Source organism: Amphiprion ocellaris, chromosome 6 (genome assembly GCF_022539595.1).
Source record: "Amphiprion ocellaris isolate individual 3 ecotype Okinawa chromosome 6, ASM2253959v1, whole genome shotgun sequence".
Classification (NCBI taxonomy): Eukaryota; Metazoa; Chordata; class Actinopteri; family Pomacentridae; genus Amphiprion; species Amphiprion ocellaris.
The window spans coordinates 25,439,691-25,466,576 of record NC_072771.1 but is presented as its reverse complement, the minus strand read 5'-3'; the positions used below and the strand labels follow the sequence as shown (position 1 = coordinate 25,466,576).

At 40.4% G+C, this 26,886-nt stretch overlaps 1 protein-coding gene across 15 annotated transcripts in view; it reads left to right on the top strand.

The window, feature by feature from the left end:
* Window positions 1-26,886, top strand: part of ank1a (ankyrin 1, erythrocytic a) — a 90,122-nt gene that overhangs the window by 12,580 nt on the left and 50,656 nt on the right. For 14 of the 15 annotated variants that reach the window (XM_055011593.1, XM_055011592.1, XM_055011587.1 and 11 more), the window contains exon 2: window positions 24,499-24,591. The exons of the other annotated variant lie outside the window; for it this stretch is intronic. In XM_055011593.1, coding sequence (XP_054867568.1) covers window positions 24,499-24,591 — 93 coding nt within the window. The remainder of the gene's footprint in view (window positions 1-24,498; window positions 24,592-26,886) is intronic. 15 annotated transcript variants of the gene reach the window in all.

Genomic DNA, 26,886 nt, shown 5'->3' with positions numbered 1-26,886 from the left:
CAAATAAAACTTGATTTATCCACCTGGCTATACAAGATTTTTTTTTTTGTAAACAAGTTACAATCATATTACAATTGCTTTCAGGGATCGGGCAGATTTGGGCAGGAGTGTTGCTGTATTTTCAAAGGCAGGATGCTGCCACAGGTATGATATGAGCGTCTTCGGTCGTGAAGCATGTCTGTCATTTCAGTGATGTCTGAATTACATTGAGGAAATAATCTCTTGAACATTTCACCATGTTTAACTCCATCCAATCTTACTATAAATTGACGATTTTGCTGTGTGTCTCTCTTTGCTTGTCCGTGGGCCTCCGTATGAGCTCATATGTTCATTGAATAGAGGCACGTGGGTTGTCTTGTGGCGCAGGATTTACTAGCTCGCTGCGAGGATAGTGGTGTCACCTAGCATCTAATTGGCTGACCCCAGAGATTTTTCTTGAGCAGATGCAGAGCCAGGTGCCCACCCCCTTCCCTTTCTCCCTCCCTGCCAGAGTATTTTCCTTCATCCCTCCCATAATCAATTCTGCTGCTTCAATACAGACTAGAACTCCTTCCCTCTTCCCCTCTTTCTGCCGCAGTTACTTGCAGCACATTGCAACACTGCAAGATCATAGATTCGATTCTTAACACCTCCCTCTCTTCCCTCTTCCAGTCTCTGAGTTTGCACTAAACACTATAGATCCACATTTAGAGAGAGAGAAACGAGAGAGATTAAGTGAGCAACAGCGAGAGGAATGAGGGGATGGTGGAGCATCAGTCACTTTTACTGTTGCAGCAACATAATGTTTTCAATAGGCAGGAAAATGGGCATGCAGTGTAGGTAGATGCAAAATAATCAACTCCCACCACACACATTTGTAAAACGTTTGATCTTGTAAACAGACATTTGTCCGTATAATGTTTTAGCTGCATTTGCCATCCTCTACGTATGAAATCAGTTTGGATCGAAGAGGAGGATGTCAGTCCTTGGGGATAGCAGTGGTATCGGCTCAGGATGAAGGAGAATCTGCGTGTATGCAGCAGCTTTACAAGGTCAACCGCACCTCACACTCGATCACATGTAAGCACACATGTATATAGACTTGGCACACACACATCCTACTGTCAGCCAGCCCTTAGTCAGCACAGTGTCCACTGCTCCGTCACAGGGTTGGATGTCGCCACCTAGTGTTGGTACAGAGGAGCTTCTGATCATGATAGGAAAACTGACATCATATCAGCTGCTCTCCTGTGTGTTCTTGTCTTTCTTCCAACCAGACACTCCGCTTTCCGGACTCCTACTTAATCTTTCTCAACAACAACACAAATCTTCCGTAGTAACAATCTTAATATATCTTGATCTTTTAGGAGACTTTTTCAAGCATCTTTTTTTTTGTTTGTGTAAGAAATCTTTTTCCAAAGGGTTGAAAAGTTCAACTATAGATGAGCAAAAGGAAATCTGTGTGATACTTTGTCTACTGTGTGTGTGTGTGTGTGTGTGTGTGTGTGTGTGTGTGTGTGTGTGTGTGTGTGTGTGTGTGTGTGTGTGTGTGTGTGTGTGTACGTGACCCTGCTGAACGCCAACAGCTGGCCGAGTGACGGCTCTAATTATCCCCGTCAGAAACACATTGCTTTAAATGTAGCCTACACACTAACAATGCAGTCTCTTTTACACACATCCATACTTTAAATCCATCTTAGCCATGGGTGGATGAGGTCACCACATCTGGCCTCTGTGTCCTCTTTGCTTTCTGTCTTTTACAGCCCAGTTTGGTCAAAGTGCCACAAAGACACTGACGGAAGCACAGAGATTTTCCGACCTGTCTTTTAGGTGAATTATTCATTTTTATTGACGGCTACACTTAAATCCTGATGACTCTGCATTTGGCTTCTCTCATTATGTCCTCATGTCTTTTTCTGCTCCTTTTCCTGTCCACTCATACAGCAGCACTTCCCCCTCTTTTCTTCCTCGCTCTGGCGACCACTCTTCCTTTTCACCGTTTTCCCTGCTGCCTCCCTGCAGAGTCTAAGTGAAGGAGAATATATAGTGGAGCTCAAGGCAGTGCGGGACAGTTAGTTTGGTGGTAATGGAGAAAATGTTTGTCAGAGCATAGAGCCCTGTGACTTTGGCCTCAGCGTCCCTCAGGCACAGACCTTTAATTGCTTACATACTGGTGGAATGCTTGTGCATCTGACGCAAATGTGTATGTGTGTGAGTGAGGGAGTACTTATATGTGTGCCTTTTGTGGCTCCCTCTTTATGTGACCATATTGTAGCCTCTGGGTGTGACTAAAATAACTCCTGGATCAATATAATGCTCGGTTTCCTTTCTCTTCTTAGAAAAGAAAATCTGTGACGCAGGTATAGCGGATAATAATGCCGGAGTTCCTGCACTTCTAAATGTAGATTGTGTAGTAGATTTTGCGCCTAAACTTGTTCTCAGTTATGTAATAGTTTGATGAAACTGTCATGGAATAAAAAGCTCACAGAGCTCATGTCTGTATCTCTTGAACAAACATGATGAGTATCTTTGTAAGCTTTGGTGAGGGTTAAGATGTGTAGACAGTCTGGTGTTACAGCTGTAAGCTCTTCACTGCACATGCTTTGTGCAAACGCGTACACACATGTTAGTCTGTATTTAAAAAGAAAGAGCATTCCTGCTTCAAGTTGAAATCATCAGCTGGTGGACAGAAAATGAATCATTTTTAATCGGTTAACTGAGTAATTTTGTTCTTTAAGAGCTTTGAATATTCTCTATAATACCGTATTGCATCGTGGGCTTAACGTCTTTGAGTCTGGGTCTGTTGTTTGAACAAATTCGGCCCTAGAAAGACATCACCTTGGTTTCAGAGAGCTTGATGTTGATGTTTTTTAAAATTTTATAGTCAGTAAATAATCAACTCATCACAGAAATATAAAATCATTGCATCCTTAATCCCGTTAATGCATTTGTGTTAAATGCTCCGTCTCAATAATCTTTCTGTATCCCGAAGAGAACATGACATTAGTAAAATTTTGCATTCATTATTAATAGATATGAATACTTTATGAAAATTTCCTCAGCTCAATCATTTTATTTTTTGCGAGTGGAATAACTCTCACAGTTTAAAATGTAAAGACAGAACCATCCAAACAAGCCCCCCTTCTTTTTTCATTCCTCCATTTCTTCTGCTTGTCCTTGGTCAGCGAGCTGAAGGTCACCATAAAGCAGCTTCCTCAGAAGGCTCGCTGTTTTCCCACCATTCATCAGTTTTCTTGCCCCACATCTCCTGCTGTCACTTCATTGCAGACATTTTTGCATTCTGGCTTTCTGCTGAATCGATGAAACTGAATCTACTTCAACACTTATTCACTTTTTTTTATTCCCCCTCTTCAGCCCATCACGCCTGTCTGTCATCCCTCATGCTCGCTTTCTCCATATTCAGGTTTTTAAATCCTTATCATCTGTACAAGTTGGTCATATTTAGCATGATTCATATTTTGCAGCATAATTAATAATTCAGTCTAAATAACGCAGTAACATATTGCATGATGTAATAATGCTCAAAGTATTTCTACATATGCTCCACTAAACCTCTTTCATTTGCAGTTGAAGTTGACGTCTGTACCTTGATGCCGACATTTACATTCCTACATGACTGAAACGTATTTTGATTTCATTTAGTTGCACATTTTATTGCTGCCAGGTTCTGTATTTCCACCATGTGCAGTAGATGTATTTTTATGTCTCACATGCCTGTTTTTACTCACTTGTAGCATCCTTGAACTTCAGCCGTGCTGTTGTGTAATGTGCTCAGAATATCACGATACTGAGCAGAGGTGTATGCGTGAGTGTAAATATCTGGCCATTGTTTGCTGCAAGCAACTTTGTCGAACGAAATCCTTTTTTTTTTTTTTTTTTGGCTTAAACAATTTTAATCTAAAACAACTGGTTAGGCATAGTTTTGTATTTTATTTTTAGTTTGTCTACTGAGACGTCACAGACCCAGCACTTTAATGAGCTTTCTCTTTTTAATAATTTTTCTCTCAACTACGCTAAACATTGTAAGATACAGTAGATTCTAGGCAGAGTTTACTGCAAAGTTTGACAAATATATTAAACCACTAGAGAGTTAAAAATGTCAAGTTTAAGTAGTTTAATAAGTTCTTTTTTAAGTTTTTCCAATTAATTATTGGGAAAGTTCATTGTTGTTCTTCACCTAAAACTTGAACTGATGTCAGTGCAAAAGTAAACAAGTGTCAGAACCATACTGTGCACTGCATGTCTGTGTGTAAACATGCATATGTGTGTTTTCACCTAATGTATGTCTTAGCACCGTAATCCGGACATCTGCTTCCCTCAGTAGTGGGATTAATGAGAAATAGCTGACAGATGTTACAGCACGGATGAGAATGGTAGAAGTTGGAGGGAGAAGTGTACAGAAATTAACGTGGTTGCGCAATTTAAATTAAATTGCAGTAGATTGTTAAACTAACCTGATGTTTGTCCTAAATTGCCTGAAGAAGCTGTATCTGATATATGTGGTTTGGATTATCTGGATTGATGAATAGCAGGGGGCACATGAGGGATGAGCTGGTCTGAGCTCCCCCTACTGGACAGATGAAGGTCACACCTCATTTACATTCAACTTCCCTGTGACTTGGTCAGCATCTGAGCGGTTTGACAGCTCACCACGACGGTCAGTCGACTGACAGCTGGTTCAGAGATCATCCTCAAGACACACGGGGAAAGGACAGGGAGTGTGAAAGACTTGGCGTCTGCACTTCCTTCACGTGGAATCAGTTGTGTTGTGTTGTGCGGGACGCCTGGAGGACTCCATCTTTATCCGACACACACATAGTCGCACATTGCCCCAGATACCAGCCGAGCGTCCAGTACACACACAAGCTGTGTTCACACCCGCCGCTCCCTCTGATCCAGTGCAGCAATTCAACGCTGTTCTGCAACACTGTTACGCAGAGTCATCAATTATTCATTAAGGATTTCTGCACTCGTTCAGTCATGGGCTTGATAGACAGAGAGATGGAATGGATAGAGAGGTTAAAAATTGATATGATTTTCCAAAACATCAATGAAACATTAGATTTAGTCCATTAGGATCATTTATGTTACTGAGTGAACAGATATCCTCATGTATCAGTTACTCTCAACCTTAAATCTGTGTGGGTAGATAGATAATTATGATCTGGACTGTGATTTGTCTGTCATGTGCTCAACAATTGTCTCATTGCCAGTGAATCAATGCCATCCCTCTGTACCTGCCTTGTAAACCCAACACATGGCTCCATCTTTTCTGGATTTTTAACTTGGGTGGCTCCTATAAATAACCACATCAGCACAGTATATTATTTAGGACTCAGTGGCGAAGGTTTGAAGTAAAAGTCCCCCCCTGAGCTCCAAGTTGCTTGTTTAAAATTTAAAAACGCAAGCAGATTTTAAGCAGATATTTGAGGACAAACAGGGATTTGGAGGTTCGTTTGCTCTTAATACATGGTAGAAAATGTTAGTATAGAGAGGACGATATCTTAGGGAACCCTCCACTGCAGAGGATGGGTGTCCAACCTGCCAGACCCTCTGCAAAGCTCAGGAATATGGACATGAGGCTGATCGATGGTATGGGGGCTGCTGTGCAGAGAAAGGACCATCAGAGCAAGAAGCAGATTTAGACATATTTCATAGATTGCTACTGATGGAAACAGAGGATACAGATGCATGAAACAGGAGCATGGAGACGCAAATAAATTCTGACTGCCAGAGTGTTTGTGAATGTGTGTACCTGCTTGGATGAGCATTTGTAATTGCTGTCTGGGAAGGCAGATTTTAGTGCAGGGCTTAAAACACTGAGTTTAGGGGTGTGTGTGTGCTTACTGTCAGAGTGGAGACACAGATTAGTGGAGGCAGGTCTGGCACTGTGTGGTCCACAGCACTGCAGGGTCATGAATGATTTAATGGCAGGCGAGGTGAGCTCAGTCCTCCAGCTCTCCAAATGTACGTAGACGTTTACGACCCTCAGAGGTGATTCATTTTCATGACCAGACCAACTGCTGTATCGATATTCTGAATAAATTGGATTTCTTTCGGTTATATTTATGTCAATAGCTCCACAAACAGTATAGCTGCTGCATTTTGCTGCAGTTTATCATGAGAGAGAGACAGAGAGCCCACTCCTACGTTCGTGTCAGTGATTTCCTTACACGTTTACAGTGGAGACTTGCGCAACTATCAAGTGAAGTGGAGAATTTCTTTGGCAATCCACTTTTTGGGTAGTGTGTTACAGAAATGCTCGTTGTATGTCAGTATTTTCTCACAATAAAAAAACGACACAGTGCTATGGTATGACAGCTAGGTGAGAATAGCATCATGTTTCCCATGGTAATACTGCTCCAACATAGCACATCATAGCCAAGCTATTGTTGGGCTGCTGCCAGTGAGCATCTTCATATACATTCAAGACATGGCTTTATTCATGGAAAAGGTCACGCGTCATTTGGGAAATTCATTTAACCTTTCTTATTGCACTTACTAAACGATTAATTCCAATTTGTCCTGTCAGCAAAAGTCCAGAGAGATTTGACTCCTGTCGCCTCATTTTCACTTTTTTTCAAACACTCTTACATACCTCAGAGATCTCTTCTTTAAGCCTTCTATTGGAATCACATTGACTTTATCACTCTCACAGTGTATTATTGACAAACAATAACAAATACACAAAAATATGTTTGCCATTTATGAAGATTTTACAATAACAAATTTGTAGATACCTGTCCAAAAACGTGCCCTTTCCAGATTAGTTAGCACGGTAATCACTAATCAAAGGCTAAACGCTGCTTGTGCGTTTACAGCAGCAGGTTCGATTGGATGCATCCAGACCATTAATGGTGCATATCATTTGAGCTGCCTTTGTCATGCCCCACTTCTGCTTTCAAATGATCGGCTTCATGAATGCTGCAAAAACTAATTCGTCCTCATCATCAGTGGTCCCAGGTGCTCATTTGCAAAGAAATGCTCATTTAAATCCTCCAATATCAAGAAAATGATCCTCTGTTCTAAACCCATAATCCCCTCATGTTACTGTGATGTTATAATAGGCCTGTTTGTCATTGTGTTTGCATTTACTCATTGTGGGAGTGAAATAGTAGTGTGCCCATGAGATCAGATAAAAAAAAAAAGGATGAAAAAGACAGAAATTGTGATTCGTGAGTTGAGGCTCCATTTTGGTGCACCTGTGTCCACTGCAGCCTCAGATTTCTGTTCCTCGCTGACAGTGGTGGAAGCTGACTGTAGCCTCCATATGTTGTTCATTCTGAGATGCTTCTCTGCTCACTACGGTTGTAAACAGCAGTAATCTGAGTTACTGCGGCGTTTCTGTGAGCTCAAACCAGACTGGTCGTTCTCCTCTGGCTTCTCTCACCCATAAGACGTTTCTGACTGCAGAACTGCCGCTCGCTGCTGTTTTCTGTTTTGCGCACCGTTCTTAAGACTGTTGTGTGTGAAAATCTCAGGAGATCAGCAGTTTCAGAAACACTCAGAATAGCTTGTTTGGCCCTAACAGTCAAGTCACGATCACATTTTCCCCCATTCTGATGTTGATAAGTGACCTCTGCTGGCATCAAAGAATGCATTGCACTGCCGGCACGTGATTAGTTAATTGAATAATATATGATGCGAACGTGAGAAAGTGCTTGCTGAGCATAATTTGTACTTTTTATTTTTTTTATTTTTTTTTTACTGAAAATCATCAGAAAAACTGCTTTTTAACATTTTGACATTATGACAAATAACATGAGGAATGAAGTGTGTGAATTAGACTGCATCAGGTCATTACAGATCCAAGGTATCTATCTAAGGGTTACTAGTTTTTGGGCAACTGTGAATTGTGGTGCACAGGAATTAGAATTGAGTACATAGACAATACTGTGCTTAAAGGATCAAGCCATTGCTCAGTTTGTGGACAAGAAGAAAAATACTTGAGCAGACCTCTCCTTTAATTTTGTTTTACACATATGTATCAAAGAAATATTTATTAATGCTCATTTAAGGTGATGCTCTGTAGGTAAGATATGCAGATATGCAGCTTTTTTTTTTTTTTTCAATAAACGTCCTCTACATAGCACAAACAGCAAGGCTACTGAAACACAAAGGACACCTTTGTCGGAGGTGAAGAGCACCTGTGTGAGAACACATGTCAGGCATCACTGGCAGAAGGACGAGTTTGACAGAGATTAATAACAGAGCATGACAGAGCAAGAATTTGAATATAAAAAAGAAATGAGCAAAAACGACAGAGGGATGGGAAATGTGTGTGTGTGTGTGTGTGTGTGTGTGTGTGTGTGTGTGTGTGTGTGTGTGTGTGTGTGTGTCTATAGATGTGTGCAGCAGATTGAGGAGGGCGTATGGTGCTGGTGAATATGGAACTTGGCACTTTCTTTGGCTGTTCATCCCTCTTTCATGCTCCATTTATTCAAAATGGCAGCCAGTGTGCTGTCTAAGATTCAAACTATTTTGAGGCATTGCCCCTGGTTACAGACTTTGTTTTGTACATGCTGATGAGACCAGTTTTTTGAGGCAGATATATACATTCAGCACTCTAGAAGCAGCGTGTGCCCCCTTGTCCTCTCGGTAAGAATAGTGTCGCCCTTCATGGTGCTACACCGATAAAAAAAACTGTACACAAGAGAAGTTAAATACATATTTTCTCTGAGTTTTACCCGACTGACACTGCTGGGATAGTATTTTCATCCAGCAGCATCACTGAATGGGACATTCCTGCTTTGATTATTGCACAAAAATGATGTTTTGTTGTGCCACGTCATAGAGATCTCTGAGAGCATTTATCCTCTCACTTCAAATTACTGAACAAATTGTTGATTTGCCAGTTCTTTTGATCCAAAATATTTGTCCTCTGCAGCCCGCCTCTCAGTGATGATAATTTATTCTCAATTTCTAAAAGTATTTTCCCACACATTGTTCCTCCCAGTACAAACACGTTCCCTCAGCACAGCCAACAGTGTATCACCTTTTCACTTTTCGCTTTCTTTCCTCTTCTTGACCCCTCTCATCGCGTACAGCTTCACTTACAATGTTCGCTCTCATCACATCCAAACCTTTCTGCTCTCTCCTCTCCTCCCTCTTTTTGTTCTTCTTCTCTCTCTTTGTGTCCAGCTCTCCAGTTTTCAAGATGCTCACGTTTTTTTTTAACTCTCTTCTGCGTTTCTTTCTCTTCAGTACTCGCACTGACCCCAGCCCTTCTATGTGTGTTTCTTTATACGTTCTCAGTTTTGACAGCCCCCTTGAGCTGCTCTCACCATCAAATCCCGACTCAAGTGCTCTCTTCCTGTTTTAGAGGGCTTCGCTGGGGGTTAGGGACTTCTCTGCGGTTGGTATGTGTCTCGTTTCAAAGGGGGAATAAATGCTTTGTAGGAAGAGAAGTGTGTTTTTCTCAGGCCACAGGTGTGCATCAGTGGGGTTTCTTTTATCGTATGTTTCTCCTCTTACTTAAATAATGCGAGAGGAAAGTTAATTTAGGTGTTGAGAGTTTGTATCTGTAAACCATAAAGGGCAGGAACCGCAAACAATTGTACAGATTAACTGTTGCAAAAGAGAATCTCAAGGGTTTGTTGAAGTTATTCAACTTTAAATTTGAAGTCTGCATAATCTTCTCTTGCATGTTTTTCCTCAAGGCTACCACCTCATGGACATGTCCCTGCAGGTTTACAGATTTTCTGTCCCTCAAGAAAGATTTCATCCGACTACCCTCAGACCCTCCACACTGTTGCTCTGACAGCGTAAAATAGACGCTCCTCATTTTAGTGGAAGTAAACTTCTTCAAAAGAGCGTTGTCAGCCAATTAGTTTTTGTCAGATCATTTTTCACCATTAGATTTATTAACCTACTTTTGGAGCCATTTCACACCCAGAGCCAGTGCCATGCATCAGTTCTAGATATTACAAAATGACTAAAACTTTCTGTCTTGCAGGTGCATATTTGGCATCATCATTATTGCCCTTTTGTAAATCTTATCTGCATTTTGTACCCAGACCAGCTATTAAAACTTACATTTATCCTGGGACTATTAAGTTCTTCTTAAAGTGAAAGTAGTGGCCACTTTTTACAAACCAGTATGTTCCTTAGATGTTAATTTTGTGTTTGTTGCTTATTTTATAATAGACTCAATGTTAGAGCTGCAACAAATACCTTATTAATCCTCTAAACCCCAAGCAGTTTTTATGCACCTGTCACATTTTTACTCACTGTGGCCTCATTTTTCACTTCAATATAAAGACCTTCACCTTTATGGAAATAAAGATTTTTTTTTGTACAGCATAGCCAAGTTACAATGCCATAAATCATAAAAAAGAAAAGAAAACACAGATTGAATGTCTTTGATTATTTATTTTACCTTTTTTTTTTTTAAAGGAATATGCAGCATTTTCCCATGCGCTTTTACTGATATTTAAAAAAAAACAAAACAAAAAAAAAAACAGTGGTGGCTTCCATCCCATAGAACTATCTACATTTTTACAACCTTGACAAACTAGCTGGTTTTCACGCTGCTCTGCACTCTAGAAAGATATTTCACCATGCTGAATGTATCCTCTAACAGCTCACTGACTACTTGCTTCTCCTTTGGTGAATTATTATATGAGACATGTAAAATAAAGTGATTTTGATATTTCTCACAATCTTAAGAATAGACATCACACGATGCGTTCAAGGACTGTGTGAAAATATGAAATCCAGTGATTTTTTTGTTTTTACAGTTTCTGGCAATGATTACTAGTATCACTTTGCGATTAAAAAAAAACAAACATGCCTTTCAAATTAACGAAATTCATTAGTAACTATTTGGCAAATTGATTAAAGTCATTTTTCAGGCAAAATTCTCTAACTAGTTCTAGTTTGGCTGCTTTTCTTTTTCATTCATGACAGTAAACTGAATGTCTTTGGATTTCAGCTGTTTATTGGACAGCAGCACACTGTCACCTTGAGCTTTGTGATGTTAGATTTTTAATGTTTTCTGACAATTTTCGACTCACTATAGGGATTAATCTCCCGCCATCTACAGATTAATCAATGATAAAAAAGATAAGCTGTTAATAGCAGGATTAATAGGTAACACACTGTAGTTATGCAGATTAAGCAGCCTTTCCCTGCAGGAGACTTTTTTCTTGGTGAAACTGCAGAATTTATAGCTGCATAGCTTTTGATTTCATTGTTAAAGATGTCACATTTTACTTATTCAACTCTTTTGCCCACTTGTTCGTTTTCTACTTGCGCCATGTTTCATCTGTTGTTAGTTACGGTTGATGTCATTACATCTCCTGTATCGGTGGGTCTGCTCTGATAAGATAAAGGTCGTCCTCTGGGACTTGGCCTCCCGTCCTCCTTCGTCTTGTTCTCTCTCCACTCTGGTGGGTGTCACTCGTCAGTGCTTCCCTCTAAAAAAGCAGGCAGAGAGAAAGAGGATGAGGAGGAAGAGGAGGGAAGGAGCTTAGGGACGCAGAATGGAAATATCAGAGAGAGGAGACGAAGGACAAGAATTGAAAAGAGAGTATGGGGATGTCACTGTCGGTGTCGATGGGGAGACGAGGAAAGCTCCATGAAAGCGGCTTGACTGTCCACCAACTGAATGAGCCCCACTCTGCTGATAAGGATGATGAAAGGAATAATGATGACAGTGGGGGTGCCAATGGGCTGCTATTTATAGATGCATTCAGCTGCTCTGTACGACTATCTGTATGAGCGAGTGAATGTTCCTTTACATGGGCGTCTTTCTACGTGCGCAGGCCATTTGTGCAGGGCTGTATAAATCCAAGGGTGAATGTAAAGCTACGTCCAAGGGTGTGTGAAAGTGTGCGTACGTGTATCGTTGCTGTCCTGGTGTGCACATGGGCGCAGGTTTAAGCCACGTGCCGTTAGTGCTGACTACAGAATCAGAGAAGAGCTGCAGCGAGGAGCTCAACGTGCCCTCTTCATGAACACGGAGAAAATGGCTTTTCAACAGCTGCGTGTGCGTGTGCGTGTGTGTCTGTGTGTGTGGTAGTGCTTAAGGTGCTTTACTGCTGTGTGTGTCAATACTGCGCATGGATTGAAGTGTAAAAGGACAGCCGATAGAAAGTGGAAAAGCGAAGCTCTGTAGAAAATTGTTAATGTTTTGAGACAAATAGGAGAAAGTTATATCAACAATATGACCTCTTTTATTTTCAGGACGTTGATTATCTGAATTTATGCTGTATAAAGAGCACATGAAAATATGCGCAGTAAGGAATGCTGACTTACATGCAATGAGACTTGTGCACCAGATAATGAGTTTACTTGATATATTTGATGCTGAAACTATTAATGAAATGAACATGAAATTGACAAGTCAATCCACTTAACATTTATAATTTCGATTCACAAAATGTTAAACCATTTAGTTCCAGCTTTTACTCGTGTTACTTGCTCCATTTCTCTGTTTTGGTTTGACATGTTAACTCCAAAACCTGTCAGCAGGTTTAAAAGGGGCCTAACTGACTCAGCTGTGATTAACAGTCATCTGACGAAAATTCTGGGACCTTTCAGCTGAACTGGGCGGTTTACACAGAGCAGTAAGGAAACAAGCGTGGAAAAGAATATGAAATGTAAGCAGTAAAATATATAGAGCATGTACAGGCACCATTTCTTTCCAATATTGTCCCCACCTGTGGGCACTTGGAAAAATGTTGTACTTGTTATTTCCATTTTTTTTTCAATTTTGTCAAATAAATAATGAAAAAATTTCAACTTTCCTTTATGCTCTTTGTATGGTTTATGGTGTTTTGTATTGGTGCACAAAAGCAATTTCTGAGTTCTCTCTGCTTCTGTTTCCATGGAGGTGCAGGACTTTATATTGCAGTGAAAAATGAGCCCACAGTAAATATAAATATGACAGGAACAAAAATTGCTCAGAAACCGAGGGCTTCACAAGTTCGGATGTAAATCCTTTGGGGTTTTTTTTTTTCACTATACTGGTCAAACCAAACAAATACTATAAACATATTCTTTGTTTATACAGCACTTTTCAAAAAAGAAATGTAAATGATATAGATAATTAAAAAACATTCATGAATGAGTCTATGAAGATAATCATGTAAAAAATTATACTGTTTCTTTATAACAGTAACCTGCAACCCTGTAATCATGTTGCAATATCAGTGGGGTGTCAAGTATTCTATTCCTAATTTTGATCTCTTGATTAACTCTTAAATTAACCACATTTGAATCCTAAACAAATCAATGTCACCGTCCATCTATCATACTGTTGCTGGTGCAAACACTCAGGCCACAGAGAAGTGAAAGCAGATGTTTACATCAGCGGAGGTCCAGTGCAAAAAGAATGTATAAAATACATATAATAATTTGAAAATTTTCATCTGTAATACTGCTTTTATATTAGTTTTTTGACCTTTGAATTTTGCTGCAAAGGGCGCTGCAGCTGTGGCTTTCTCCTGTCCAACTGAGCTGTAGAAATGTGAGTTGACAGGTCGAGTAATGGCCAAGATGTTCGCATTGGCATCCTCCTCCTCTCACACTTTTACTGAGTTAAAGCTTGATGAAAGATCTTTATGTGTGTTTACACTTTACAGAGCAGTCCAGCAGCACAGCGGCACATTGGCACGTACATGTACTGTGAAAACTCACACACACATGCACACATGCACACACACACACACACACAGAGAGAAACCTTTACCAGCAGCAGCACTACTCCTGCCCCGATGAAACCAACCAGGACTGGACTCAGTAAGAGTCTCCCTGAAGGCAGAATCAGCAACAACAGGAATGAGTGAAAGAAAGGCATGAAGGGAGAAGAAAAGGTAGATGACAGAGGAGTTTCAACTCAGCTCTTAAATACAACTAAACCATATTAGCCCTCCTTTCCTTTTAAAATGAGTACAATACAGCCCATGATGCTATTTTTCTAACCTCAAAATCTGTATCTTTTTTTTAATTTTTCTTTGGTTCAGTGCATATTGCTGATATTAACATCTGTTTAGTGTACTTATCAACTATTTTTGACTTGAGGGTAACTTATTTGAGTAAAAATGTACTGTTAATGAGCCAAAGCTGCCATCAAGTGTATTTTTTAGGGTTAATTTCTCCAGATAAATACATTTCTTTCTTTCATGAGTGAATTTAACAGACAAAAGCAACAAAGAAAATAGTTAAACTTTCATATCACACTTGCAGGGGTCGCATTAAATCTAGTTGCCTTTCTTTGTCAGACTTTCCTAATGTGAGAGCCTGCTTGTAGGCCTTCTCTCTTTAAAGGTTAGGAAGGAAGATCAGTTTTTCTGTGGGTTTTGACAGGCTTGATGTGCTGTCTCTCACCCTCACACCTCACTGGCTGCTGTTTTTGTCCCTTTCCCGCCCTGAGAATATTACCCTTGAGATTCAATTTCCCCAGCTTAAATCTAATCAAGGATACATGCAATAAAGTTTAATCTTCAGAGCATTGCAGCAGCCATCTATGACATGTCTGTGCACATTGTGGCACTGCAGTGTGAACAATGTCGCAACTGTTGAAAGTTCCAGATGTGTTGGGTTTGAAGTCTATTTACTGGAGTACTACTGCATTTGTCTTTTGTTGGAGCTGCATGAAACCTGTTTTTTTTTCCTCGTGTGCAGTTGGGTCTGAAGACTATAGATTAGTTAGAAACATCTGGGGATTGTGCCAGTTTTGATTGTTTTTTCACTTTCATTGCATCTGACAATGCTATAGATGAGAAATGCTAAACTGATGCAGTACTTTTTTAAAAGCTGTGAGGTAAATATACTGCCGGAGAGTGTTTGAAACACAAAAAACACAGTTTTTTTTAACCATGACCCCAACGCATATTTTAGACCAATTGTGTTTATATGATGAGTGTGTAGGTTCTGTATGTGTTCCTATGCATGTTTACTGGTGCCTGTGTAGTGTGTGTTTGTGTGTAAATGAGAACACAGAGGTGTGAGATGGAGAAACGGTGACTTACAACAGCAAAGGGGCTTAACGAGCGTCGCATGTAGCAGCGATAGAGGGGGCATCCGTCTTTGTGTCCCAGGAGGAAGCAGCAGAAGGTGATAGTACAGCTCTGATGGATGACCACCAGAACCCGCTGCTCTGTTCTGCTCACTGCTGAGCATACAGTGTATGCACAGATGAACAAGCGCACACCCAAATACATTTATAAAACACAATCTGGGGTATCTTATTCTAGCGGTGTGCAGGACCAAACGGTGTTTTATTTTGCATGTTTGGCCACTTTGCAGCAGGGGGAGCAAGCTGTAAACACAACATGGACATGCACTGCATAATGCATTGGCAAATTTATCAGCAGTTATTGTTCCTGCCTTACACATTCAGTACAAGCAGAAATACAACAGCGGTGGCATTTATTGGAAGAGTTTATTTGCTAAACCAAACTTGTACTTATTTTTTTAGGTTGTATTTTGTTTTTCTGTGCATTCCCAATATTATCAAATAAAAAACTGTTGGGTTTATTGGACTTTCCAAAAATACTTGACAAAATACAGGTAGCTAACAAAATGAAACTGTATTAAAATATAGAAATATATATTTCTTTATTTAAGGCCAGTTTTTTTGGGGCAGAAGCAGATAATTCCAACTCCAAATGAATTTTTAGCACTGTTTAACATAAAATAAGTAGGCAAAGTGCTAGAAATGTGCAACAAAAACTGCTTAATGAGCAGGATTGAGTCTTGGCCAGACTACAAAACTATTTTACACTCTTCCTTAATGTAACTCATTATTCAATCGTAATTTTTCTGTCCAAATGATCCATGTTTAAATATAACTTTGAGCAAAAATTACGATAACATTCTACTGGTTATTGATTCACTGAATGAATTTACTGGGTTTTTGAAACCGCAGCACCAATGTGAAATATGAGTTTTCAGTGCTTTGACAGAGGACAGTGATGATTATTATGACAAAACATATTTAGGTTTTAGAATGCGCTATGTGTTAACCATCACTCACAACAATCAGCTCGCTTTTTATTAAAGGATGGCATTTATTGCCTTCTTGCAAATTATCTCCTCGTGTGGAACAGCTGTTGTTGTTCACTTAATTTTAACAATGCTTATCCTTTCAACTGTGGCTGGTTACTAACTTTTTCTGTCTGCTTTTTTGACACATAGCATGGAGTTGGTTTAACAGAACTGTTTAACTGAAAACAGCTCGATTTTTTTTAATTTTACACAAAATGTATTTATATGTGCATTGATATAAAATACAGATTAGAGCAGGTTTTGTGGTCACACCTTTCCCTCGAATATCATTATTATGGGTGTAGCTTTTGCTGTCATCACATAAAACATTACATATAACGTTAAACTTATGCGTCAAAGTGGTAGATTAATTACAACAGTTTCTTTCTGTGTGTCATTTTATAGCAGTTTTTGACTTTGTACAGTCTTGACCAGATAAAATGTATCTGTTCTTCATCATGTATAATTTCTTATGCCTCATAATGAATTCAGACCATTGTGATGTGACATGTATTGTTTGAAGATGTTTTATCACAAGCCAAATGCTAAGCAGAAAGATGCCTCAAAAGTAGGCGTTGACCTCAGGCTTTTTAGTGACCAACCCCCCTAGACTATCACTTCTAAACATTTAATCTTATTGGCGGTCACTTTGAGACATGATGCTCTGTGTGGCTAGACTACACACTGCATGCTGATTATTGCTGGACTGTAATACTTTCTGACCAGTATTGTGATGGCCGTGCCCTGGTTTAAAGACCTAAATCTATTGTCCACGCTGATGTCTGTGGTACAGCTACTGTTCCTGTTGGTTTAGTCTTGGCATGGCTCTTTGGCTACACTTATTAAAGCATGTAGCATTCATGCTACACTTGGCAGGGGTGTTTGCTAAGGTGGCTCTGTCGAAAGTGTTGACGTGAGCCTGGGTAATCCACCGGCTGCTCCGCTATGCCTGTGCACGGCTCCGGGCTGGCCCCATACAAAAGAGCAGACCTGAAAAGCCCCATAATGAGGCACAGGCTGGAAGAAAAGGCATGTCTCTTTCCATTTCTCTGAGCGAAAAGAAAAGAGCAAGATAAAAGAATAGAAGACAAGAAAGAAAGATGAAAATAAGCCTCTCAAATCCAGGTTTTTGGCTGTGCTGTCTCTTTGAGTTTATCTTTTTTCCATGCATGTGTTTTATTATGGTAATGAAATGTTGGATAAAAATAGTCTGAGATGGAAGACCAACGGTGGAAAGAGGGGAAAAATAGGAGGAAGGGGCAGGGGGGCAGCTAAATGTCGTTGATAAAACACATAAAGAAACTTGAACTCCTTCTTTCCTTAACGAAGCTTCAATCTGTACATAACAAGTTCTATGGGTTCACAGAAAACCTGAAAATATAATTCACTCTGTGTCCACGTCATAGTTCAGCTTTAGAGTGCAGACTGTACATCTCTGTAATTTCACCGTGGCTGCCTGGAATCAAATAATCCTTTCTTGGAAAAACAACATGTGTCAAGATACTCGCATTAACTTTGCTGCAGCGCTACAAATGTTTACTTATACTTGCGTCAGTAGGGACTCATACCCAGGCTCTCAAAAGGTCATTTTGTCAAAACAGACGCCTCCACTTGCCGCTTCAACAATCCCCCGGTAAGTATCCTCTGTGGCGGACAAAAAAAGGTACAAACAGAGCTGCAGATCATGAGAAAGTGTACTTTGCTTCAGCTGCAGAGAACATCAAAACGCTCTGTGGTCTGTGTGCCGTGATGTTAATCTTCCTGCTTTAATGACCTCTGACCTCCACAAGCTCAGAGGCAGACGGGAGGACAAGGAGAACTGAGAAGGGCTGGACAAAATAATAGGAACACACTGCTGTGTAATGCAATCCATAGTGAGGAAGTGACCTACTGTAGGCTGTGTGAAACACAGGAAAGCTGAATTATTGAATAGGAACAGAGGTCAAACGCATTCTGGAGCTCAATGAAAATTAACTGAATGGCGAGTAATAGATATTTGCTTAAGCATTCAATAACAGATTTGTTTTGCCCCTTGGGGGAATCAGGAAAAACCTGCATTCAAACCACTGACATATTATCAAAATATCAAGATGGCTTGGCAAACATGGTAGTAAACAATTGCTTGTTTGCATATCCAAATCAAATTTTCAAACATTTCAAGTCCCTCTTGGTTCAGGGAGGTCCAATAGTTTTATAGCAACATCATTAGTGATTTAAAGTTATAATTTTAATTTTGCAAATTTTACTAAATTTTTGATCTCTACCAAGGCCTGATGGAAATATCTGACCGTTTAGTGTTTATCAGCTAGCCTCTAATTTGCATCTTAATTGAGGTAGGTGGTGCACATTGGGTTTTTAGAGCTGCGAACTCCCCGGTACATCAAGAAAAAACACTGTGAGAGTCAGTGACTGTGAACAAAAACAATAAGGTTTTACACCATGGACACAAAACCAATGAGGTTAAGGTGCAGTAAAGCTGTGGGGAACTGCAGAGTCATGTGATACATCTCTGGGTTTGTCACTATGACCCTTGTGATGTGACCCTTTTCACATATGCAGTCATTTGATCTATTTATATAAAAATAGTTCCTTTAACAACACTACAATCCACAGCTCTTAGCAGTCATAACAGTCATAGGATGTGATGCAGAGGTGATATATACAGTAACAATGGCCTGCTCTCGTGTATGAAATCAGTTGTGCGTCACGCTGTGGATCCCATGTTAGAACTGAATAGGAATGAAGACACAGGTAGAGTTGAAGTGAACAGTCAAGGATGAAGAGGATGACTTTGCACATGCTCATACCAAAGCATGCACCAAACAGAGACGGAATGTGAACCCAGATGGAGAGTTAGACGGAGAGCGGGAGAAAAAATGAGGGTAGAGGTGATAGGTGGAGGTGACTGCACCAACCTTTCCTTTCATCCCACCTGGCAGTTCCACCTGTGCCCCTCCAGAAACCACCTCTCTTCTGCTGATAGAGCTCAGGCTGGTTGCTGCTGGGCACAGAGCTGGCAGATCTCTGCCATACATTATTAATCAGGCTGATATCTGCAGAGCTCTGCTTTTCAGTCTCTCTCTCTGGACTTTTTTACTCTGTCTCACTTTGGCTGCCTCACTTTGGAAGTCTCCTCTTCTATATCTGCACTCATCTACGCCTGCTTACATGTAAAACCTCTCACCCATTTCAACTGTTTCAAGCAATGATGTTTTATTTATTTGTTTTTGGAAAGTTTACCTGATTGTATTTTAATGATACAGCAAAATGCTTCTTATATTGTACGGGATAAGTTGTTCGGTAAGGATATCGTAACTTATATATAACATGGATTTTGGCACTATGAGTTGTGAGACCAAATTTAAATACCGTGTTCTTATTCCATTGTTGGTCAGGCCTTTTTTCCTTTATTAAGAACACACAAAGATTGGCGTGGAATATTTTTCTATATCAGTTTAAATGACAATGATATTATTAAATCACCCATGAAGTAATACTTAAAATTAGCTATTAGATCAGCGTTAGAAATGTAAAAAGTTTAATATCCTGCCTGAGTGCAATAGGCTACATACAGACAAAAACAGATTCTACTGCTGCCTAACTTTCTATATTCGCTTTGCTCAGGTTCAACTAATAGACACAACAGTTATGCTTTCACTTGTGTACTGTTCATCAGGCTCTACACACCAATATCTTGTCTTTAATTACCCTTTTTGCCCTTAATGTTGATCAAATTAGGGGCAAATCTCCTGTGCTTTCCTGATGTGATCAGTTACGTCGTGCTGAAATAAGAGCTGGAGACCTGATAAATCAGGTGTCTTCTGGGATTCTCAGAAGCTTTCTACGATCCGCCACCTCAGTGAAGATGCTTTCTTGTTATAACTCCACTTGATTTTTTTTTTTCTCAGGACTTGAATAATTTAGTAGGGGTCCATTTAGTTTAGATACTGTGTCAGCCTTTCACAAGGAACTACTGGCCTAGTTTGACCCATGACATTAAAAGCTTGATTACTTGACGTTTATTCCGCACTTGAGGATAATGGACAGGAAGGTGGAGGAGCGAGACCAAGGCTGATGCACTGCAGGACTAAAACAAACTGGACTGATGAATAGTTGTCTTGAGGAAGGTATTTGGTTCTTAATGCTGCAGTAATTTGTGTATCACAGCTCATCAGTGCTGTGATACACAAAGGGAGTGTGAGATACGAAAGCAGCTCAGGTTCATTTAGCAACAGAGAGCTGCTCTTTCCATGTAGATTCTTATTTAAATTAAAACTCAGTGCACAGCTCTTCTCTGTTTAGTGAAGCCACTTATGCAGTACTTCATATGTACTAATAATTAACCCAGCAGTGATCTTTAGTGGTATCTTTATGCTTAATTTGTTAATAGCACTTTTCTACGCATGTGACCTTGACTTTTTAGTTACTTTCAGACTTTTACTTAATATTCAAAAAGTGTCACTAGCAAAGAGGCCATTTTGCTTTTTAGTAATCACTGAGTAAAATATAAAGCTTCATTTCATGTCCATGTACAGATGTTCAAGAGATTTAATGTGTTTAAGTAAACAATAAATAAAGGATTAAGCTGTAAAAACTCCAATACAGTTACAAACTACCAAAAAAATTGTAAATTACTTTTTGGAATCCTACAAAAATTTTGTTTAGACTTTTCTTCCATTTCTGATGATTGCAGGACAGATCCATGCTTTTTGTTCCATGTTGTCAATAATTCTGTGCCTTTGCCTCATATTTTTCTTGTGATTCTTTAATCTCAGGACAGTTGTCGTGTTGATTTCCAACAATTCTGAATGATTGTGTTTTTAGCCGGTGGTCCTGACAGCTTCATATAAATCACTAAAACCACCATCAGACTGCAAATGATGTGTACAATTTTTTCCAGTATCTTTGTAGATTTAAAATCTCTCCCCACCTGCCAGATGGTGGCACTACAACAAGCATCTTTGCATTTTGTGCAGTACCTTTATGAGCAATTGAAGGAAGTGTGGCGTGTTTTTACTTGATATTGTTTTGCTGCTGTTGCTGTACATTTTTATTGTTTGTGAATTTAAATCAGGACTGTAATGATGTCCAGTGAGCCTGCACTATAAATTCTTATAGTGCAGCTGTAGTCTACATCTTCATGGTCTTTATGTGACTGAGAAGGAAAAAAATAAAAGGTTATTTTGTCATGTGGCAGTCGGTATCGGTGCACTTATGGCAATAAACAAAACATGGATATGAGGATTTTTTTTTTTTTTGCAAAAACTCGTTTGATAGTTTAACTTCAGTTCATATATTACACTGACTGTGATTTCATCCAGTAGAATCACATTTTCTTTTCTGTTCCACTGCATTCATGAGGAGAACCACAGTCTCCCCTCCTACTGAGGTTATATTCGTCATCATGCAGCTCATGCAGGGAAGCCTTCTCATGTCCTGTTTCATCAGTGCTACTTCCTCAGAGCATCATTCTCTAAACATCCTTTAACCTCTCTCTCACACTCATCTTTCTTTCATATGAGACTTTCTGTCAACTCTGCAGCTGACACTGTGAAGAATAAGACAGGTAGCCTCCAGAGTGACCCTCCTCCCAGGACCCTCAGGAAGGTTTAAAAGCCCATAAAGCGAGCAGACAAACTGATCTGTCCTTTTTCTTACGTGACTCATATCGGTTGTGTTCTTCTGGTCTTTGAGTTTGATATAAAGTACACCAAATGCCACGAGGCTGCTGGTTAGTTGTTCGGAGACTGTGAGTTTTATTCTTTTATCCCTTTAATGTGCAGCGTAGCAGTTTGAGCTCCCTCTGAGTGTCTGTTCACTGTCCTGAGGCTCCCAGAGGCTCCACAGCAAGTGGCCTGTTACACTTATCAGCACCTCTCTCCCCCCTCTGCCTCAGTCCGACTCCCCCTTCCTCCTCCTCCTCCTCCTCCTCCTCCTCCTCCTCCTCTTCCTCCCCCACCCCTCCACTCCGCTCTCCCTGTCATCAGTAGCCGTCTGCCACTTAATCCAATTATTCCTTTAAGCTGACACGCTCTGTAACTCAACACAAACTCTACGGTTGACGCCCTTGTGCATCACATCCACACGTCTACACACTGCACAAACAACCACCTCCACACACACACACACACACACACAACCATATGCACAGAGACATTTACTGGGCACCGCTACTGCTGCAAATATTCCTCACAGACAAAGGTCATGCAAAGTGAAAAGTGGGGAAAATTTAGGAAGTTAAAGAAGGATTGCATGTATTGCAGGGATTTCTGATCGTACAGCGTTGTAGCTCTCTTCTGCTTGTTTTTGTCTATTTTCAGGTGTCCTAACAGAGGCTCTGGCCTCTACTGTCACCGTCTGATTCACTGTACCCTTGAGGTGACTCTGTCTATTTCTGTGTGGTGTCCTCCACTTCCCTGCTATGTGTTTACCAGCATCTGTCTTCGCAGTCACACAACCTGGTGCAGAAGGTCCTGCTCCCTCTGAGTGTGTTTGTGTCCATGTACGCTTCTTGTATCTGCGTCTTTGTGGGGATCAAATGTCCTCACACATGTAGAGAGAAGAGGAAAATCATCAAAGAAGGGGACATTTTGTCTGTTCCCAGGCTTTTTGGAGGGATTTTTTCAGGTTAGGACTTAAAGTTGAAATTTTAATCAGGATTAACTTCAGGTTACAGTATGAAATGTGATTAATGCTAGTTCAGGATTAGGACTTTGGGGCCAAATTTGAATTTGAGTTAGTTTTTTTGTTAGGTTAAAGGATGGATCTCATGTGGTTCACATAACCTCACCCCGAGATTACATTGTTAGAGTAGGTTCTTACAAGTAAAGCATTACACCCTGTGAATGTGGATGGGTGAATGCTCACACATGTAGTTATGTAACACCCTCTCTTCCCCTTGTCATGTTGTGTGTTAAAGTAACCGGTCTATAGCCTCAGTCAACAGTTTATGTGCTAAATGGCCGGTGGTATGACAGCCTGCATCGCTGCATCTTAAAAACACAACACACACTGTAAAATTGCTTTCGTAAAGTAAATAGTAAATGTGCAGTAGCAGCCATGACAGGGTAATTAATCCCTGGATTCTGCGATTTCACCCCATTGCAAATCTTGACAAGTATTCCTGCCGCAAAGGGGGCAGCGCATGTCACAAAAGGAGCTGTGTTCGGTTGTTTTTGGTGCTGACACAACAACAGTTGAGAGTAACAGATGGGGCTTGTTGTGTGTGTGTGTGTGTGTGTGTGTGTGTGTGTGTGTGTGTGTGTGTGTGTGTGTGTGTGTGTGTGTGTGTGTGTGTGTGTGTGTGTGTGTGTGTGTGTGTGTGTGTGTGTGTGTGTGTGTGTGTGTGTGTGTGTGTGCGTGTGCGTGTGTGTGTGTGCGTGTTTCAGGGTGACCGGGACTAGAGCTGGCTGCAGTATGTGTTTGATCTGAATCTGAACTGAGGGAGTCTGGGCAGACCTCTCACTGTCTGTCTGTCTGTCTGTCTGTCTGTCTGTCTGTCTGTCTGTCTGTCTGTCTGTCTGTCTGTCTGTCTGTCTGTCTGTCTGTCTGTCTGTCTGTCTGTCTGTCTGTCTGTCTGGAGGGAGAAGTTTGGGAAATTGTTTTGTTGTAGTTGACTCTCTGAGAGGAGCCTTTCTGGAAAAAAAACAAATGGTTGTTCTGCAGAGTTTACACACTTTTGTTGGCCATGTTTTAAATAAATGAATGTTGTTTAAGCTGTTCTTGCTGTTTCACACCTTTTGCATATTTGTTGTTGTCCATCTGCTTACGTATTATGAAGATGTGTGAGTGTATTCTTTGCTATGAAACAATGCTGAAATATGGCAGCACATGCACTCTTTCTCAGTGTTTCTATGTTTTGTTTCCTTCTCTGTTATTGTCTAAAGGTGTTTCTTGATCTATTTTTCATGTGGTGTGTTTTGTACTGCACATATGTGGTTGCACATTTGTATATGAGAGTTTGGGGTAAGTACACAATGTTCCTGTGTCTATGTGCCACTTGCACAAGCGTGATTTCAAGGAATCCCGAGCCCACTCCCGGTGTGTAAGTTGCAGCTTTCCACGGCGACATATCTGATCCATCCGTGAGCCACAAACCATCTACACCAGACCCACCTCCATCGCCATCAGCGTGGTGTTGCCTCCGACTCACCACAGTGTGTGTGATGTCCTCGTGTCGCGCTACATCATACACCACTCATCCTAACCTGACCTGTTTCCCGCAGGGAGAGTTTTATGTATTTGGAGGGGGGTTGTACAAGCCAGGTGGGATGGGTTGGGGAGGGTCCTCTTCCTGCTCTCTTCCTCCTCTCCCTCCCTCTTCCACCTTGTTTTCTCTCTGTGTCTCAATATGATGTTCACCTGTTCCTCCTTGCCATTTGTTTCTGTCCGCTTTGCTGCTCTCCTCCTCTGCCTTCCCTCCTCTCCTCTTCTGTCTCTCCATCTCTGCTTCCTTTCGCTGTTGCGATTAACCGGGCTCTGTCTTTATGTCGTATGTCCTTTTAGGCCCACGCCGTGCATCGCTGGCTAATCGATCAGGACAGTAGTGTGAGCTCTGAGATGCCGGATGGCCAAGGAGTATGGCACTATGATGATGAAGTAAATATCTGCAACACGTATATCTGGCTTTTCCTACTTCTTTATATCTATATATCTATATGTATCTATATACATTATGTATTTCTAATCATCTTGTATCTGTCACTTAAAGTTTGTGTCACTGTTGTTGCTCTGCTGTTGTTGTTGTTTTTATCTTTATCTCTCTTGTTTTTGTTGTGTGTTGCTTATGGTATTGTAGTCCTGGTTCCTTTGACTTTCTAGTGTTGCTGTTGTGCTGTGAGCTGATTCAGTCAGGTGTCGTGGGATCAGGCTGGAGCTTTTCCTTTGTTCCTGTCTTTGCTTGACGTATTGTACTAACTTGCTGATTTTAATTTCCTCATTTGGTTTCTTTTACTTTGCGTTCTTTCTTTTAGTTTCACATGATTCTATATATAACATGAGTGTGTATCTGTATCTCTATTGATATCTATATCGGTGTCTGTGATTTCTCTTGGAATTAATGTTCTCAAGCAGCATATTACATGGCAAGAGTCCACGGGCAAAATATAGCTTTGATATATTTTCCATAGACTCGATACAAGTTTCAACTAGGTCTGCGTTTCCTGCTACACAAAGTACATAACAGTTTACAGTAGTGGTAATAGACAACAGTCTAAGTATTTTTCCTGTGGGTTCTTCTGATTTATAAAATATGCTTGTGTCATTGTGTGTTCGTGTATAGGGTTAAATCACAATTTTTGTGTGTGTGAGAGAAATAGAGAGTGTGAAGAAACGTGCAGGGATGTGTGTGTGCGTTTTGTTTGGAGGTTGATCTCTTTGTTGTTATCAGTGAGTTTGTATGCATGCTTCATTTCCGTCCTTGCATGGCTTCAATCTGAGTATCTTGTGTAAAGTGAGATTTGATTGTCCATCTGAATCTCCATCCGTGTTGTGTTTGTGCTCGGTGTATTTTTTATCGTGATGTTCCAGTTCAGTGCTGTAGATGTTGTGGTTGTGCCTGCCTTTGCCTGCACCTTTGATGTGTTGGTGTTGTGTATTGTGGCTGTGTGTATTTCCTGTGTCACTGTTTGTCATGTGCTGTGCCTGTGTTTTGTCTGTTTTTTTATCTGTTTGAACAGTCTGGGATACGTTTGCCAAAGGTTTTATTGCACCTATGTCTGATAGATGATCTTGAATCCGTTCTCACTTGTTGGAGGAGAGATCATCTAAGTGCAATAAGGCTGCTGGGAAACTTGTCCCAGACGCCTCTTGCCCCTGATGATTTCCCCTCAGATCCCAGCTCCCCCCTTCTGCTCTCATGTCAAATTCCTAAACCTACTCTCCTGATCTCCATATTGCTCCCAAACACTCTGGAGCATCATTGGGTTAAATTTTTACTGAAGCTCAGCCAAACCATTTTCAGCTGACAAAGTAAAATGTGTGAACCATTTGGAAGTGCAGAACTTAATGACTAAAAAGATGAGGTGAACACATTTAACACAGAATGAAGGTAACATAGAAGACGAGTGAATAAGTGTGTAAACCATCATCAAAAACAGCCCAACGTACAACAATATGGAGTCTTTCCCTTGGTGATGCTCTTGAATGCGTGTGCACTTGGGCAGTTGTATTTTTCTTTTTTTGTTTGGAATATTCTTTTTTACTTTTGTGTGAATGTGTGAAAGATGAGATTTTTGTTTATTTTTATCTGCCAAGACTATAAACTTCATCCTGCTATATCTATAATCTGACATTCTTCAGGTTTCCAAAAAATACTACCAGGGTAAAAACCACAGATGGTTTACAAAAGACAAAAATCAGCAAGTCAGCTAACAGAATAAATTCAAGTGTTCCTATGTCACGTAAATTGCCTCATGGTGATTACTGGGTGGCAGCAGCAGCGACGTATTTTTTTTCCAAAGTACAGAAAGAAAGATAAACTGTGATAAATAGTTCTCCAACTAGTGTTTTCTGCTACAATGTCCCTTTCAGCCAACATCCTTTAAGTTCTATTTTTTTTAAAAACAAAGTTTAGTACAACTCGAGTTATATTTTTGTCATTCCAGTCATCAGCTCAGTTATGGTACCATTGTCATTGGCATTATACATCTGAACATGCAGCGAAACTGCAAAAACAATATGTACAAAGGAGCAACAAACATGAGTGATCACATGATCATGCAGGTTCTAACCAGTTTAGCTTGATTCATCCATCTTCAGATTAAAACATCTGACTGTGAAACTACGACCATAAGTGATTGTACTGAGTCAATAATAATCCTGTATTGCACAGAAAAACTGCTGGTGCAAAACTCACATGGTTGCTGCATTTTTTTCCCCCTTTTTTCCTACATT